This window comes from Erithacus rubecula, assembly GCF_903797595.1.
Source record: "Erithacus rubecula genome assembly, chromosome: 11".
In the NCBI taxonomy this organism is placed as follows: Eukaryota; Metazoa; Chordata; class Aves; order Passeriformes; family Muscicapidae; genus Erithacus; species Erithacus rubecula.
Genome location: NC_136663.1, coordinates 1272234 through 1287111, shown reverse-complemented (window position 1 = coordinate 1287111; position 14878 = coordinate 1272234). Strand labels below are relative to the sequence as shown.

Genomic DNA, 14878 nt, shown 5'->3' with positions numbered 1-14878 from the left:
GGTCCCTGGCAGTGTCTGGAATGAGAAGGGATTTAAGGTATTCCCATCCCAAACCATTCCAGGATTCTGGGATTGTCAAAGTGTTTAAGCAGCTGTGAAACCATTAATGCCCAAATGTATCAATAATCTTATTAAGGAGCAGCAATTAAAGCAGTGGTCAAGTCTGATTAATGGTTCACCACTTCTCTTCTCTGAACTGAGGAGCAGCTCTTAATTTATTCCATTAAAAACTGTCAAAATCACTTGGAGAAGTAATCCAAAATTAGTAAGAAGTAATCCAAAAAACTAGTACACAAGCAATTATGAGACCCATAAAATCCAGGAGGAGTTATTTAAAACAAGCAAGTTTTTAGTAGCCTTTCCCCCCTCAATTTAACAATGAACAAGGAGTTTTATGAAAAACACAGAACAACAGAATTTGCATGTTTTGAAGCTGATCAAGAACTTGAAACATCAAAATTCAACAGCACACCCAACCAGGTCAATGAAGACACGTGTGCAGGTTGCTTTAAAACAAGCCAATTTCAAAAAGCATAAATAAAAGATGAATGTAATGCTTTGATTAGTTAAAAAAAAAAAATAGTGGAGAAAACATTGTAGTAGTGTAAAAGCCCTCACAGCTGAATGGAGATGTTGCTGGTCTAAATGTGGGATTTGGGAGTGGAGGGAACTCCCTGGAGCTCCCAGCCCATATTCCAAGCTGGCTGGACAAATGGAACATCCCTTAAAACATTTCAGGATATAAGAGGAGAAAAGTTGAGCTGTCTCATGCCCATCTCATGAACAGCTGGTACTTCTCCAACAGCCCAGAAATTCAGTGCTCAGCATTAGAGAATCATCACTGAAATGGGGAATGCCAAAGGACAATGCCCAGAATAATATTTTTAAACATCATTTTAATGTTTTACTTTTGAAATTTCTCTTCAGATGTTCACTGTGATAGGATCTCCCTTGAAAGAACCTAAACTGCCCCAAAAAACCTCAAGCACAAATGTTTCACCCTCACATCTACAAACACACCCAAGCCAAGGACAGAAAAATCATCATTAGGAGCCACAAACAAATTTGCTGCTTAATTAGTGAAAAAAAAAAAAAAAAAGCATTTTGATTCTGTGCTTTGGAGGAGCAGTAAAGCCCCAAATATACAACATCTCTCAGATAAGCTGCAGTGCTGCCAAGCTGAAATACCTCCTTTTATGCAAAGTTAAACTATAAAGTCAAGCAGCACCTGAGAATTTATGTTGCAGCTTCCCACAGTCTGGCTTCAGGCTGATCTTCATTACAGCTATTTTGAATAAATACATTCCAAACAGCCATGAATTTAAACTGGGAACCAGACCTGGTCCTTGAGGTGCCTTTGAGGAAGGATCTGCTCCAAACACTGAGGTCACAGGATTGTTTTCACTACAGATTCCCTGGTGCTGGAGGTTCTGGAAGGGTTCTGTTGAATATGAGATTTTTCAGTGCTGATCTAGACTCTAGGTCTAGAAATTAATCTGCTTGGAGAGCCTAAACTGGATCCAGCTTAACCAGGAATTTTCCTGCTGCCTCAGGGAACAAGGGGAAAATTCCAGAAGCCAACAGAAGTTCACATGTGGGTGGAAGATGCTGCTCTAGAAATTCCCCAGGAGACTTTTTCAATGGGAATCCACCCAAGGGAAGGTCATGAACTGACACATCAGTGTTTTCTTTTCCCACTCATCTTACATAAAACACAACTTAAGGCAAAAAGGAAAATTAACATGAGTGAAAAGACACTGAGCTGTTGACTGGTTTTGTTCCAATTCCCATTTTGTTTAAATAAAACACAAGGCAAAAAAAGGAAAATTAATACATTGTGGGAGTCCAGGGTGTTCCCCTGGTTTCCCTGGCAGGGGTCTCAGAGACCCTGGCATGGTGGAAAAATCATTGCAGGAAGAATTACAAGTAACAAAAAATAAGAGTATAAGTTAGGTTGTTAGAAGACAGAAAAGTGAATTCTTAGAAATGTTTGCATTAGGGGGTTTGAAGGTAATGTGGAGGATTTTGGGTGTGGTATGTCTTTTCTTTCTTCTTCTTCATGCCATCCATGTTAGTGCCAGGCTGGCATTACTGGATTGGTTTGGGACAGGATTGGACAGTGTAATAGAATTGTCATGTATTGGAAAGCAATTGTAAGCATTAGGTATGTAATTTATAGCATAAAAGATAAGTCCTGCCCCAAGAGCAGAGCAGTGTGCCTGGGATCTCAAGCTGAACACACCACTGTTAGCTAGAGAAAGAATTTCTTAGATTAGGAACAACAAACAACCTTGAAAACCTGAGAGAACAACCTCCTGAACCTTCTTCAGTGACCAGCTGGGAAATCCTGAACTTTAAACCTCCGACAGGTCCTGCTGTGGGGATCTCAGCAGGAGACCCACAGTGACAGAGCTGTTGCCTGGTGCTGCTCCAGCTCCACCATTCGGTGTTTCACTCACCCAGCCTTGGTGCTGTGAGCGTCCCTCTCCTTCCCTTTGGCCCTGTCCTTGGCTCTGTCCTTGTCCTTGTCCCGCCGCCGGCGCTCCCGGGAGCCGCTGGGGCTTCTCCTGTGGCCGCTCCTCTCGCTGCTGCGGCTGTAGGAGCGCGGCCGGGACCTGGGGGCACAGAGCAGGGCCTGTCACCCACGGGGAACTGCAGCAGGACAACCCAAAATCACCCACGGGGAACTGCAGCAGGGCCACCCAAAATCACCCACGGGGAACTGCAGCAGGGCCTGTCACCCACGGGGGACTGCAGCAACACCCAGATCACCCACGGGGAACTGCAGCAGGGCCTGTCACCCACGGGGAACTGCAGCAGGGCCTGTCACCCACGGGGAACTGCAGCAGGGCCACCCAAAATCACCCACGGGGAACTGCAGCAGGGCCTGTCACCCACGGGGGACTGCAGCAGGACCTGTCACCCACAGGGGACTGCAGCAGGACCACCCAAAATCACCCACGGGGAACTGCAGCAGGGCCTGTCACCCACGGGGAACTGCAGCAGGGCCACCCAAAATCACCCACGGGGGACTGCAGCAGGGCCACCCAAAATCACCCACGGGGAACTGCAGCAGGGCCTGTCACCCACGGGGAACTGCAGCAGGGCCTGTCACCCACGGGGAACTGCAGCAGGACAACCCAAAATCACCCACGGGGAACTGCAGCAGGGCCACCCAAAATCACCCACGGGGAACTGCAGCAGGGCCTGTCACCCACGGGGGACTGCAGCAACACCCAGATGACCCACGGGGGAACTGCAGCAGGACCACCCAAAATCACCCACGGGGAACTGCAGCAGGGCCACCCAAAATCACCCACAGGGGACCTGCAGACACACCCACATCACCCACAGCGGACTGCAGCAGGACCCCAAATCACCCACGGGGAAACTGCAGCAGCATGGAGTGCAACCCATGGCCAAACACCTCAACTCAACCATGGCACTGAGTGCCACACCCAGTCTGATTAAACACATCCAGAATGGCAACTCCGATACCTGGGGAGGGTACCTGGAACAGAGGCTGGATGGAGTTACAGGAGTGAAAATTATTGATTTTTTTTAAAAAACTCCTTAGATTTATTAAAAGGCCTTCAAAGGATTCACCTTGGGCAGTGCAAGGCGGGGCCAAGATGGCAGGGCCAAGATGGCGGGGCCAAGATGGCGGGGCCAAGATGGCGGGGCCAAGATGGCGGGGCCAAGATGGCGGGGCCAAGATGGCGGGGCCAAGATCACTATTTTCACACTTTTCTAAGTTTTGCTCCATTTCCATCTTGGGGTTCAATCCCAGCTGCAGGCACTGCACTCCCCCCTCCCAGATTCTCCCCTCAATTCTCTGTTTGCACTTTTTGGGGCTGGAGCTGCAGCGTGTCCTTGGTCCTGGGCTGGACAAGGATTGTTGTGTGTGCCTGAGCTGGGAGCAGAACTTGGGACACTTTGTGTGGAGTTCAGAGTTCTACACCAATGCAGTACAAAATATAGAAAATAAGAAAGCTAAAATTTAAGACATCAACTCCACCACCTCCCTGGGCACACCATTCCAGTACTTTATCACCCTTTCCATAAAAACACTTTTTTCCTGATATCCAACCTGTATTTTCCTTGGCACAGTCTAAGACTCTGTGCTCTGGTTCTGCCTGGAGAACGAGACCAACCCCACCTGGCTAAAACCTTTCACACTCCCAGCTTGGTGCCATCTGCAGATTTACAAATTACAGACTCAATCTCCTCATCCAGGTAATCAATTAAAATATTGACCAGCACAGACCTCTAAGGGACACCACATGATCACAAGTTTTTCACACTTTTATAAATTTGATCTAATTACATATCAGGGTTTAATCCCCCAATTAGAGCTTCAGATAATGAAGTTATTTCCCCCCAGTTTGCTCCCTCCTAACTCAATTTTATTTTATATTTTTCAGGACCTGAGACAGCGAGATGTCCTTGAGCTCCAAGCCTGGAGAGAAATTGTTTTGTCTGAATAAAATGAGAGAACAGGAGCTGACAGGCCATGGAGTTTTGGAGTTATACACTAAAGCAATACAGGATCTGAAAAATAGAAAAGCTAAATCCTAAGGCATGAAGTAGACTGACAGGGAAAATCTGACCTGGGGAAGAGATTCTGATTAAAACAGGTTCAATCTTTTCCAGGATCTATTGGATTATCTAAATAAGCAGAACAGGAGCCACCAAAACTCTTGTGAGAAGCAGCCAGGCAGTGAAGGAAGGAGACTCCTGCAGCAGAGAGAGGATCCCCAAAGTGTAAAACACCAAATTAATCTGAGAAAAGATCACCTGCAATTCCTTCACAGAGACATCCAGATCACTTCTTTCTCCAAAAACCACAATGGGTGAAGGCAGACTTCAAGCATCAGTAGGTCTGGTTTGCTACCAAGAGTTTCATCTCCAGGTTTTAGAAGCTTTTGGCTACTCAGCCCTGAGTAAAAACACTTTTTTAGATGCTGTAAAGGTCCAGAGTGAAAATCTCTGAGATTCTAGTGCTGTTTTCACATCCTCAGAACAACCCTTGTCACCAGCACTGCACCTCAGCCTTGTAACAGTTATATCTTATTATTCAATTTTAATATATTTCACAATACCTTTAAACTGAAAATTTAGCAAAAAAAAAAAAAAAAAAAAAGATAAAAAGAAAACATTGCTCCTGCTCTGAAGAGAGATGCAAAATAAAGAATACAACACAAGATTCATCCATTAACAGAATGGAAAAAAGATCAAGAAGTATTAGGACTGGTTCTTGGTGTGTCCAAAATGCTGTCATTATTCTTGAGTTTCTTGCAGAAGATTTTCTGAATTTTATTTAATAATTTATCATGGATCAAGGCTACCTGAGGAGACAAGGGATATTTAGGAAAAATCAGGTCCAGTTTTTCCTTGGGTTCTCTCACCTGAGCACCCTGGCCTTGGGAATGTAATCAGAGGGACTTTAAGGTCCCTCCCAAACCATCCCAGGATTCTACAATCCCACAAAAGTTCTGATGGCACCTCATGCAAAAGTTTCATTAAGTACTGAGGGAAATGGGGACATTTTTAAAACAGTACAAAAAGTTTCTTTAGCACCTCTTGGAATGTGCCAAATCACACAGAAAAAAAAAACAAAAAAAACCACCCCTCCTTTTATGAAACAACAACTGCTTAATAAAACCCAACAATAGACTGAGCAAAAGAAAATCCTCCATCCAGATGAGGCAATAAATTACATTTCTGGAATTTGTCCAGCACATGGGAGTTCAGGTCCCTGTTCCTGCCAGGAGCAGCTCCAGGGGTCAGGGCTGGGTTCCTGTTTCAGCAGCTGGTACCTTCCACCAGCAGCTCTCCATCCTGCTCCCTCCAGGAGCATTAATTAATAGATCAAATTACCACTGCACTGCTGTTGTTATTAACTGGAGAACATTTGCTGGCTCAAAATGGATTTTTAGTGTGTCATCACAAATGTAAAAATGTCCATCCATCCATCCTTACTCCTCAAGCAGAGGCAGTTTTGACTTTGACTCATTCTGGAGATGAAATCTCATTTTTGGTTGGCACAGATGTTTTTACAAACATCACAATGAGGCAGCACAGATTTACAGAGCACTGCCCCAAATCCATCATTCCCAGGTAACCCTGATTTCTCAGAACTCTGAGGTAAGTCCAAAACAGAAAACAAACAAAAAATTAGCCCTGTAGCAACACAAACCACTTTTAATTGATCCTCACTTGAGGGCACAGTCCTCCCACCAGGAATAACTGAGGAATCTAAAATATTGATTGCTAAACAACTTCAGTTCCTCAACTCAAATCTAGAGTTCACTTCTACCTTCTGCAGGTGTAAATAAATTCAAGCTCAGGGAGGTTGGGTGCTCAATTCCTGAATTCCTGTTCATCCCCATGTCTATGCAGAACTGGTGGCAGGTGACATTTATATACAGAAAACAGCTTTTTAAAATTAAAAAGAGTTTTTGCATCAACTTTCTCCATCCCTGGCAGTGGCCAAGGCAGGGATTGGAGCTTCCATGTGTCCCAGCACCCCCACAGGGATGAATTTCTTCCCAAATTTCCCTTTCCATCAGCTCCAGGCCATTCCCATCTCTCTCCTGTTCCTTAATTCCTATTAAAGTATCTTGCAAATCTACAGGAAATCAAGATAAAACTTCCTGAAATGGAGCTCCCCAAAGTCATCTGAGTCCCCAGCTCATCACCAAACCACAACACAAGTTCACAGATCTGGCAGAGAAGACAGATTTTCTATTTTATCTGCTGTTGAAAAATAACAAGAATCACAATTACTCCTATTAAAGCAAGACCCCAAATGTTCAAATTATGGAACTACCAGAGGAAAAAAAAAAAAAACAAAAAACCAAAAAATGAAGCTGGAAAGGGGATTTCTAGCATGGATCCCCTTCCCCCCCAAACAACACCCAAAACACCCACCCACCATGCCAAAGGTTAAGTCATTTAGTCAAGTTCAAAGATCTTCAAAGAGTTCTTAGATCCAGATAAGCCCATATGTTCCCAAAATTCTGTGAAAAGCCATTACTTTCCAATCTGCTTTTCATGTCTAAGTTGCAGAACACACAGATGCTTGGCATCACTCAGGATCCCTAAATTCTCACACCAGATAATCAAGGCTCACCAATAACTTCCCTATCTGAAACCCCAAAGAAATGGCTTTATTCCATCAACACTCGGGCCCCTTGTAAAAATTGAAAGTCTCCATAAAAGCCCATTCAGTTACTGCACAATAAGTGTTAATTTGCTAATTTCTTCACAGGTAATCAATTAAAATGTAAAATATTGGATAAAATTAGTTGCACTAAATTTAACAGCTGCTCCATAAGCATAATTAGTTTCACAAGGGCCATATGTACTCTGAGCAGAGGCTGAGTTGAAACAAATAAGCGGATTTTAAAACAAGTTTGAGGAAATCTGCATTTAATTAGCAGGTGGGCACTACAACTGCATAATGTTTTTATACATTTATATTTATGAAGTGACAGAAGATCTAAAGGCTTTTTAAAATGGCGTTTATTGTTTGAATGGGAACTGTTTTGCTGCATGCTAAAGTGATTTAAATCCTTATAGCCCCGCTTTGAAAAAAATCATAAATGGTGAAAGAAAACATGTGGAAAACTGTAAAACTAGAAAGAATTTGCGACAAAAAGCAGAGCCACATACCATAACCAAAAGGAAACTACACTTAATTAAATGTACACTACATCTGGAATATCAGCCTAATAAAACGTGCAACTATTAATTCTCATTGTTCTGAAGGAAATGAGGTCAGGGGCGTTTAGTATTTCCCCAATTATATTGCACTAAAGCACTGAACTCTGTCTTACAGGTCCAACCTAATCTCTTCAAAAGGTTACAACTGCAAAAGAGAGACTTTTCCAAATGGCAAGAGGAATTAGAGCCCAAAAAAACCAAGACAGGGTTTGTTTTCTTCCCTTTGAGCTCTTCCAGGGAAGGCAAATTTGTGTAAAAATAATTTTGTTTTCTAGGCAAACAGCAACCCCCATTCCAGAGAGTGGTGTTGAGATGTCAACTTCTCCCCTGGAATTCTTCTAAGCATCTCTCACCTGCCACAAGCCTCATTAGGTTATTTTCAGCTCAATGGCCACAAACAAATTCAGGGCTCTTGAATTCTTCAGCCATAAATCCAAGGGCTGGGCCAGAACAATGCAACAACTAAGGCTGGGTGCTCAGACTGCAATAAAGCCACAGTGCAAACACACAGGTAATTGCAGCAAAATGCCATGTTCTCCTTCAAAATATATGAAGGGAAAGTTCCTTGTTTAACTCAACTTCACCACCAGGAAAAAAAAAAAAAATCGTGGTAGGAGTTATTGGAAAGGTAAAATAATTTCAGGTATCAATTGCAGGCATACAGAGTGCAGAAATTATTAAAGATGGGGGTATAAAGCAAATTTAGCTGGCCCTATAAAACATAGCAGGTCATTATTAGTTGGCAATTTTAAAATGCATGTCTTTGAGGAAGTTAAATATAGAAAATATGTATCATAATATTACATTTTTAAAGTTTACTGTTCAATATAAGGTGAGTGATAACAAAACCAGGCAGCAGTAGAGTCAGAGTTTAAAACTGAAATTAAAGGAGGAAAAAGTTCTTTCAAACCAGCAGTTTGGACAGTTGGTAACTGACAAAACATTCCAGAATAAGAATATTCAAGATTTAAAAAATGATCCACACAACTATGGAAATATTATCATATTGATTTGATAATGATAAGCAGTGACAGTTCTGGGATTTTTCTGCCAGAGGAAGGAATTTCCTTGCTGTATCTTTGTGTGGCAAATAAAAAACTCTTCTGCTTTTGCCTCACCTTCCAACTTTTTGTACAGCCAGAAAAGTTGGGTGTTCTCAACCCAACTGAGCTTTTTTTGCTTTGTTTTCAGATTATTGGAAGATATTTAATATTTATTTCCCTTAACAACCTTAACTTTGGTTTTAGGTGGAAGTTTCTAAGTCCCTGCAGTGGGTGTTGCACACATTTTTTAGGGTGTGTGAGGTTTTTGCCCTTGAACTCCAAGAGTGCTTGGAATGAGAGAGGACAGGACAATGCACCAATTTCTGTATTAATTTGTCTCTTTATTATTTTCTTTCCTAAAGATTATTAGAATTAGATTGCAGATTTTTCTGCTCAGTCATGGCATGGCTACAGCAATAGAGGGTCAGAATAAATTCCTGCTTTGGGACACTCTGAGAAATTCTGGGATTTGGCTGGCAGAGGAAGGAAATTCCTTGCTTGCCTCGTGTGGCAAATTTTGCCAAATGCAGAGCTGAAAAAATGGATTCACCAAACACTAGCACCAACCCAGCCCAGCAATTCTCCACTTTTAAATTCTGGAAATCCCATTATCAAACATTTGAGGAGGTAAAATTCCCATAAATGTAATTTTGAAAAGGTACAGCCACTGGAAAAGCAGCATGGAGAGCACAGCTGGAGAGAAGAACCAGGATGAGACATTCCTGGAATTCTGCAGCAGCTGGTTTGACACAACTTGAGTTCCCTGGGAATCCAGGCACAATTCCCTGATTTTCCCTGGGAATCCAGGCACAATTCCCTGATTTTCCCTGGGAATCCAGGCACAATTCCCTGATTTTCCCTGGGAATCCAGGCACAATTCCCTGATTTTCCCTGGGAATCCAGGCACAATTCCCTGATTTTCCCTGGGAATCCAGGCACAATTCCCTGTTTTTTCCCTGGGAATCCAGGCCAAACTAAACCCAAAAATAGACATCACTGAGAGATAAATCATGGATTAACCTGCTGCTATCCATCAGGGAGATAAACCTTTTATTTCCCTTGTCAATCTGCATAAAGATTCCTTCCTAAAATTCAACCTCAAATGAAGATCATCAGATCAGATCCCACCTGGATTTACCTGAATTTCCCTCACACCTTCTCAGAGTGTGTCCCAAAGCAGGAATTTATTCTGACCCTCTATTGCTGTAGCCATGCCATGACTGAGCAGAAAAATCTGCAATCTAATTCTAATAATCTTTAGGAAAGAAAATAATAAAGAGACAAATTAATACAGGAATTGGTGCATTGTCCTGTTGGATAAACAGCCAAAACTCTCCCATTTCTTGTCCTCTCTCATTCCAAGCACTCTTGGAGTTCAAGGGCAAAAACCTCACACACCCTAAAAAATGTGTGCAATACCCACTGCAGGGACTTAGAAACTTCCACCTAAAACCAAAGTTAAGGTTGTTAAGGGAAATAAATATTAAATATCTTCCAATAATCTGAAAACAAAGCAAAAAAAGCTCAGTTGGGTTGAGAACACCCAACTTTTCTGGCTGTACAAAAAGTTGGAAGATGAGGCAAAAGCAGAAGAGTTTTTTATTTGTCACACAAAGATAAAGCAAGGAAATTCCTTCCTCTGGCAGAAAAATCCCAGAACTGTCACTGCTTATCATTACCAAATCAAAATAATATTTCCATAGTTGTATTATGAGGATTGATTCTATTTTATACTGAATTTGCTGTGTTTTGAGGGGAAAAAAAAAATGGGCTGAATGGAAGTTTAAATGCTGCAATCCTGGAGGAAAAAATTCTCACATAAATAAAAAATTCTCACATAAATAAAAAAAAATTTAAAAAAAAGGGGAAAAACTTGAATTCAGCAGGAAGAAAGGAGCACCATATTCTATCAGCAAGCAGATCCATCAGAGTCTGTAATTAATTCTCACAAGCACGTGCAGTTATTCCCTTCTCCAAACAGCTGGAATCTATTTGGAAAAAACAAAGGTGCAGCTTTTTTTTTTTTTTTTTTTTTTTGCAGGACTCTGGATAAACAGATTATTCCTCTCTGCCCTGGCAGCAGGGCCTGGATGGATCCCAGAGCCATGGAAATTCATTTTCCAGATGGAATCACCACCCAGGTAATTGTTTGTTGTAAATTTGACAACACCTCTGATATTATGGTGAAATGTTAAGATTTTCAGGTTGAGGTTTTCCCCTGTGCCTCAGATTAATGGCAGGTAAACATTGCTCCTCTGTCTGCCTGGGATAAACCAAATATTTCAGATTTTGGGATCATAAAACCTTCAGGATTGAGGCCCCAGTGATGGTCTGAGGTTAAAAATTCTGTAATATTTGTGTGTCCTTACATCCACTAATTGATATTGGGCAGCTGAATAGAATTATAAAAAAAAAATCTGAAATCGGGTTATACATCAGGACACTACCTGCTCTCAGAAAGTGCAAAAAAACCTAAAAAAAATCTCAATTTAGGTCATGCAGCACCAGCACTGACAACTGAGCTCTCAAAGTGACACCAGCATGGAGCCAAAATTGAAACAAAAGGGGAAAAAATCTGAATATTCCTCATTGTTCAACACTGCAACACCATTTAAAAGGGAAAAAAAATCAACAAAAAAATAACAAAAACAGCAAAAAAAAATCTGCTTAAAGATAGGATTTAGTCATTTCCTAAATCCTAAAAATAAATATCAAGTTTGAAAGACTGGGAATATTGAGACTGATTGGATTTATAATGATCACAAATAACATCTGGATGAAAAGTTGTGTCTCTGTTTTTTCCCCCAGTAAAATAAATTAACTCATTCTCTGTGCTCACAATTTTCTAAAAAGGGAAATTTTAAAAATTCAGTGATAACCTGACAGGTTGAGATGTAAATTTTATGAGATGTGAAAAAAAAAAGTTAAGATATTTGATCTGTACTTTTAAGCACTTTCATGTTTATGAAGAATATCGAAAAATTTTTAGAATATATAATTTTTCTAAAATAAAAACAAAATAAATTCAACATTTTTAGTGAAACTTGTTGTAACTGGACTCTACAAATGAAGTCATGAAGAGGCTTTAGAAACACACAATTAAAGCAAAAATATTTCACACCAAATCTTGTGGAAGGACAAGAGAACAACATGAAGAGTTTGGATATTTTGTGTCTATTTTCCAGTGTACCCTCTATAATTTATTATAATTAATAATATAGTTATATAGTTAATTATCTCAGAGATAATTTTATCCTTTCCCTGCAAGTTGGATGCTGCTCCATTAAATATTTTGCATGTAACAAACACAAAGCAGGGTTTGGGTTGAATTTTCTCCTGGATGAAAATTGAACAATTCCATTGCTGGAGACCACAGAGCTGCCACTTTAACACCCCAAAAAAATCTCCTTTATTGGGAATTTCCACCTCTAACCCTGTCCTGGCCATCCCAAAACCCAATTCTTCTGGCTAATAAAAAACTCCAGGGAAGAAATCCTAAATATTTCCTTTATTATTCTAAAAATTTATGTTTTCCTCATGGAACATGCAATAATTACATAAAACATTGTCAAATAAATCACAGCAGAAATCTGGATTGTTTTTAAAAAATATATAAAGCAACAGAAATAATAATTATATTTTAAAATGTGTTTTGACTGTTCTGACCAACTGATGATGCTGAGCACAAACTGGGTGGTGTCAGTGTTAATTGAAATGGGGAATAAAGGTGAATTATGATGTGATTTCTACATACCCAGGATTTGTTTAAAAAAGGGTCTCCTGCAACTTCCTTCTAAGCTCTGCTTTTTGTTTAAAACACAAAAGAAAAAACAACCCAGGAAACACTGACAGGTTCCTGACTCTGCTGTGGACCCCACTCACCTCCATTTCCAGAGCTGAAGGCAAAAATTCAAATTAAAACTGAATTATTTCCATCAATTTTATATTATCCCTAACCTCTAAGTTGAGGAATTGCAAAAATAATTCTGTCCCCACAACTCTGAGAAGATTCACACCACCAAATGTTAATTAACACCATTAACACCAGCTGGGGATGTTGGAAGGGAAGGAATAGGAATATTTCAGATATTTCAGGATTTTAGAACTGAAATGTGTAAATTATATTGAATTAATGTACAAACCACAGGAAATTTGTCTGCCACCCCTCCAGGAGTCACTGCTGGCCTCAGGTGTTACTGCTGTGGATTTTGAATTTTTTTACTGATGGATTTTTTCATATTTCTCCATTTTTTTCTCCCTCCCTCACTGGCTCCTGCTGCTGCTCAGGCTCTGGGATTTAGGAGCTGTTTTATATGGGCATTTTTTGAGTTTGCTTTTTTAGAGCATGTGGATTTTTTTTTTTTTGGCTTTAATGTGTGGTTTTAATTTATTTATTAGTTTTAATTTAGGCTGTGGTTTTTAATTTTTACAGTCAGTGTTGTTAACTGGTATATCAGCAGTAGGTGGTTTTATTGGATGTTATTTAATTAAGCAGGTAGTTTACTTATTACAAAGATACTTTATTAGTTGTTATTTTATTATATATGTTATTATATGTTGTTCTTAAAAGAAAACTATACTTTAAAAATTATTTCAACACCACACATAATATTTACTTTAATATTTTAGACTTTTTTAAAAGTCTAACTTAATTTAACTTCCCATTTTCCATATGATATGGGTGCAATTAAAACTGTAGTTTCACCCTAAAATGCATTTCCTAGTTCTGATAATCTACAGAACAATTTCCATCACTGTGTTTGATAGGACTCCATAAAATAAAATCCCTAATGAATAAGAAAAGTTATTGGTATTTTACAACATTTTTCTGTATTGAATATTTGCTTACAGAGTGCTCTAAAAATTACCTTCAGAGAAGTCTGACTATTAAACCAGTTCTCAAAAAATTGAAATAATTCTTCAGTTTTCCTTAAGGCTTTGTTTTTATTTGAATTGACACTGCCACAGCTCATTTGCTTTAATCCTTTATCTCATACTTCAACCAATACCTGTTACCTCAACCAATATCTCATAAATAAATGACATTTTGGTTATTTTTTTTGGTGAATAACTCTTTTTAATCCACCTTACACTTGAACCATAATAACAATTTGGGCTCTTCATTAATTCAAATTCCTCAAATCCCATTTTTTGGGGGCCAAAATGGCAAAGCTGACCTTTTCTTCTCCCAGGCTGCAATTTGCTGCCTGTGTTTGCAGGAGTGGCTCCTGTAGCTCACAGCACCCTGCAGATGGTTGTGATTACACCCAGAACTCTTTCCCTGGAGCATCTTGTGCTCAACCTGACAGAGATGGAGAAATCAAATCCCACCAGACTGATCCAAACAGAGATGGAGAAATCAAATCCCACCAGACTGACCCCAACACTCAGAGATGGAGAAATCAAATCCCACCAGACTGACCCCAACACTCAGAGATGGGGAAATCAAATCCCACCAGACTGACCCCAACACTCAGAGATGGGGAAATCAAATCCCACCAGACTGATCCCAACACTCAGAGATGGGGAAATCAAATCCCACCAGACTGACCCCAACACTCAGAGATGGGGAAATCAAATCCCACCAGACTGATCCAAACAGAGATGGGGAAATCAAATCCCACCAGGCTGATCCCAACACTCAGAGATGGGGAATGGACTTGCACGTTTCCAATGGAATTCTTGCTGAGCCAACACAGGTTTTTTGGGATTATTCCTGCTGCTGGGAGATGTGCTGGGATATTAGAGCTGTCAACAGCTTGGAAATGGATGTCCCCAAACTCCCCAGCACTGGGGACAGCAGGATTTGCTGCTCCTGGCTGCCTCTCTCCACGCTCCGAGCTGATTTTCCTCAGAGATTCCCTGCAGAGCCTCATCTTGGGGGAGAAACTTCCACTTGGGACCTGCAGGTGGGGAATTGCTGGGAGCTGCTTCAGGGAAGCAATGCCAGCAGGAAGGTGCTGCAGATGAACACATGGCAGAGCACTGATGCTCCAGAGGAAGGAGGTTTGGATTCCCAGGAAGCTCACGTGCCCCGAGAAGGGCCGGCGATGAAAGCGCGCCCGGCCCCACGGAAATCCAAACACAGCCACAGCCACAATTATTTT

The 14878-nt window shown here is 40.8% G+C and overlaps 1 protein-coding gene across 2 annotated transcripts in view; it reads right to left on the bottom strand.

Moving 5' to 3' along the window:
• RSRC1 (arginine and serine rich coiled-coil 1) overlaps positions 1-14878 on the bottom strand; it is a 96264-nt gene that overhangs the window by 68200 nt on the left and 13186 nt on the right. For both annotated transcript variants that reach the window (XM_079315159.1, XM_079315160.1), the window contains exon 4: positions 2460-2615. In XM_079315159.1, the coding sequence (XP_079171285.1) occupies positions 2460-2615 (156 nt within the window). The remainder of the gene's footprint in view (positions 1-2459; positions 2616-14878) is intronic.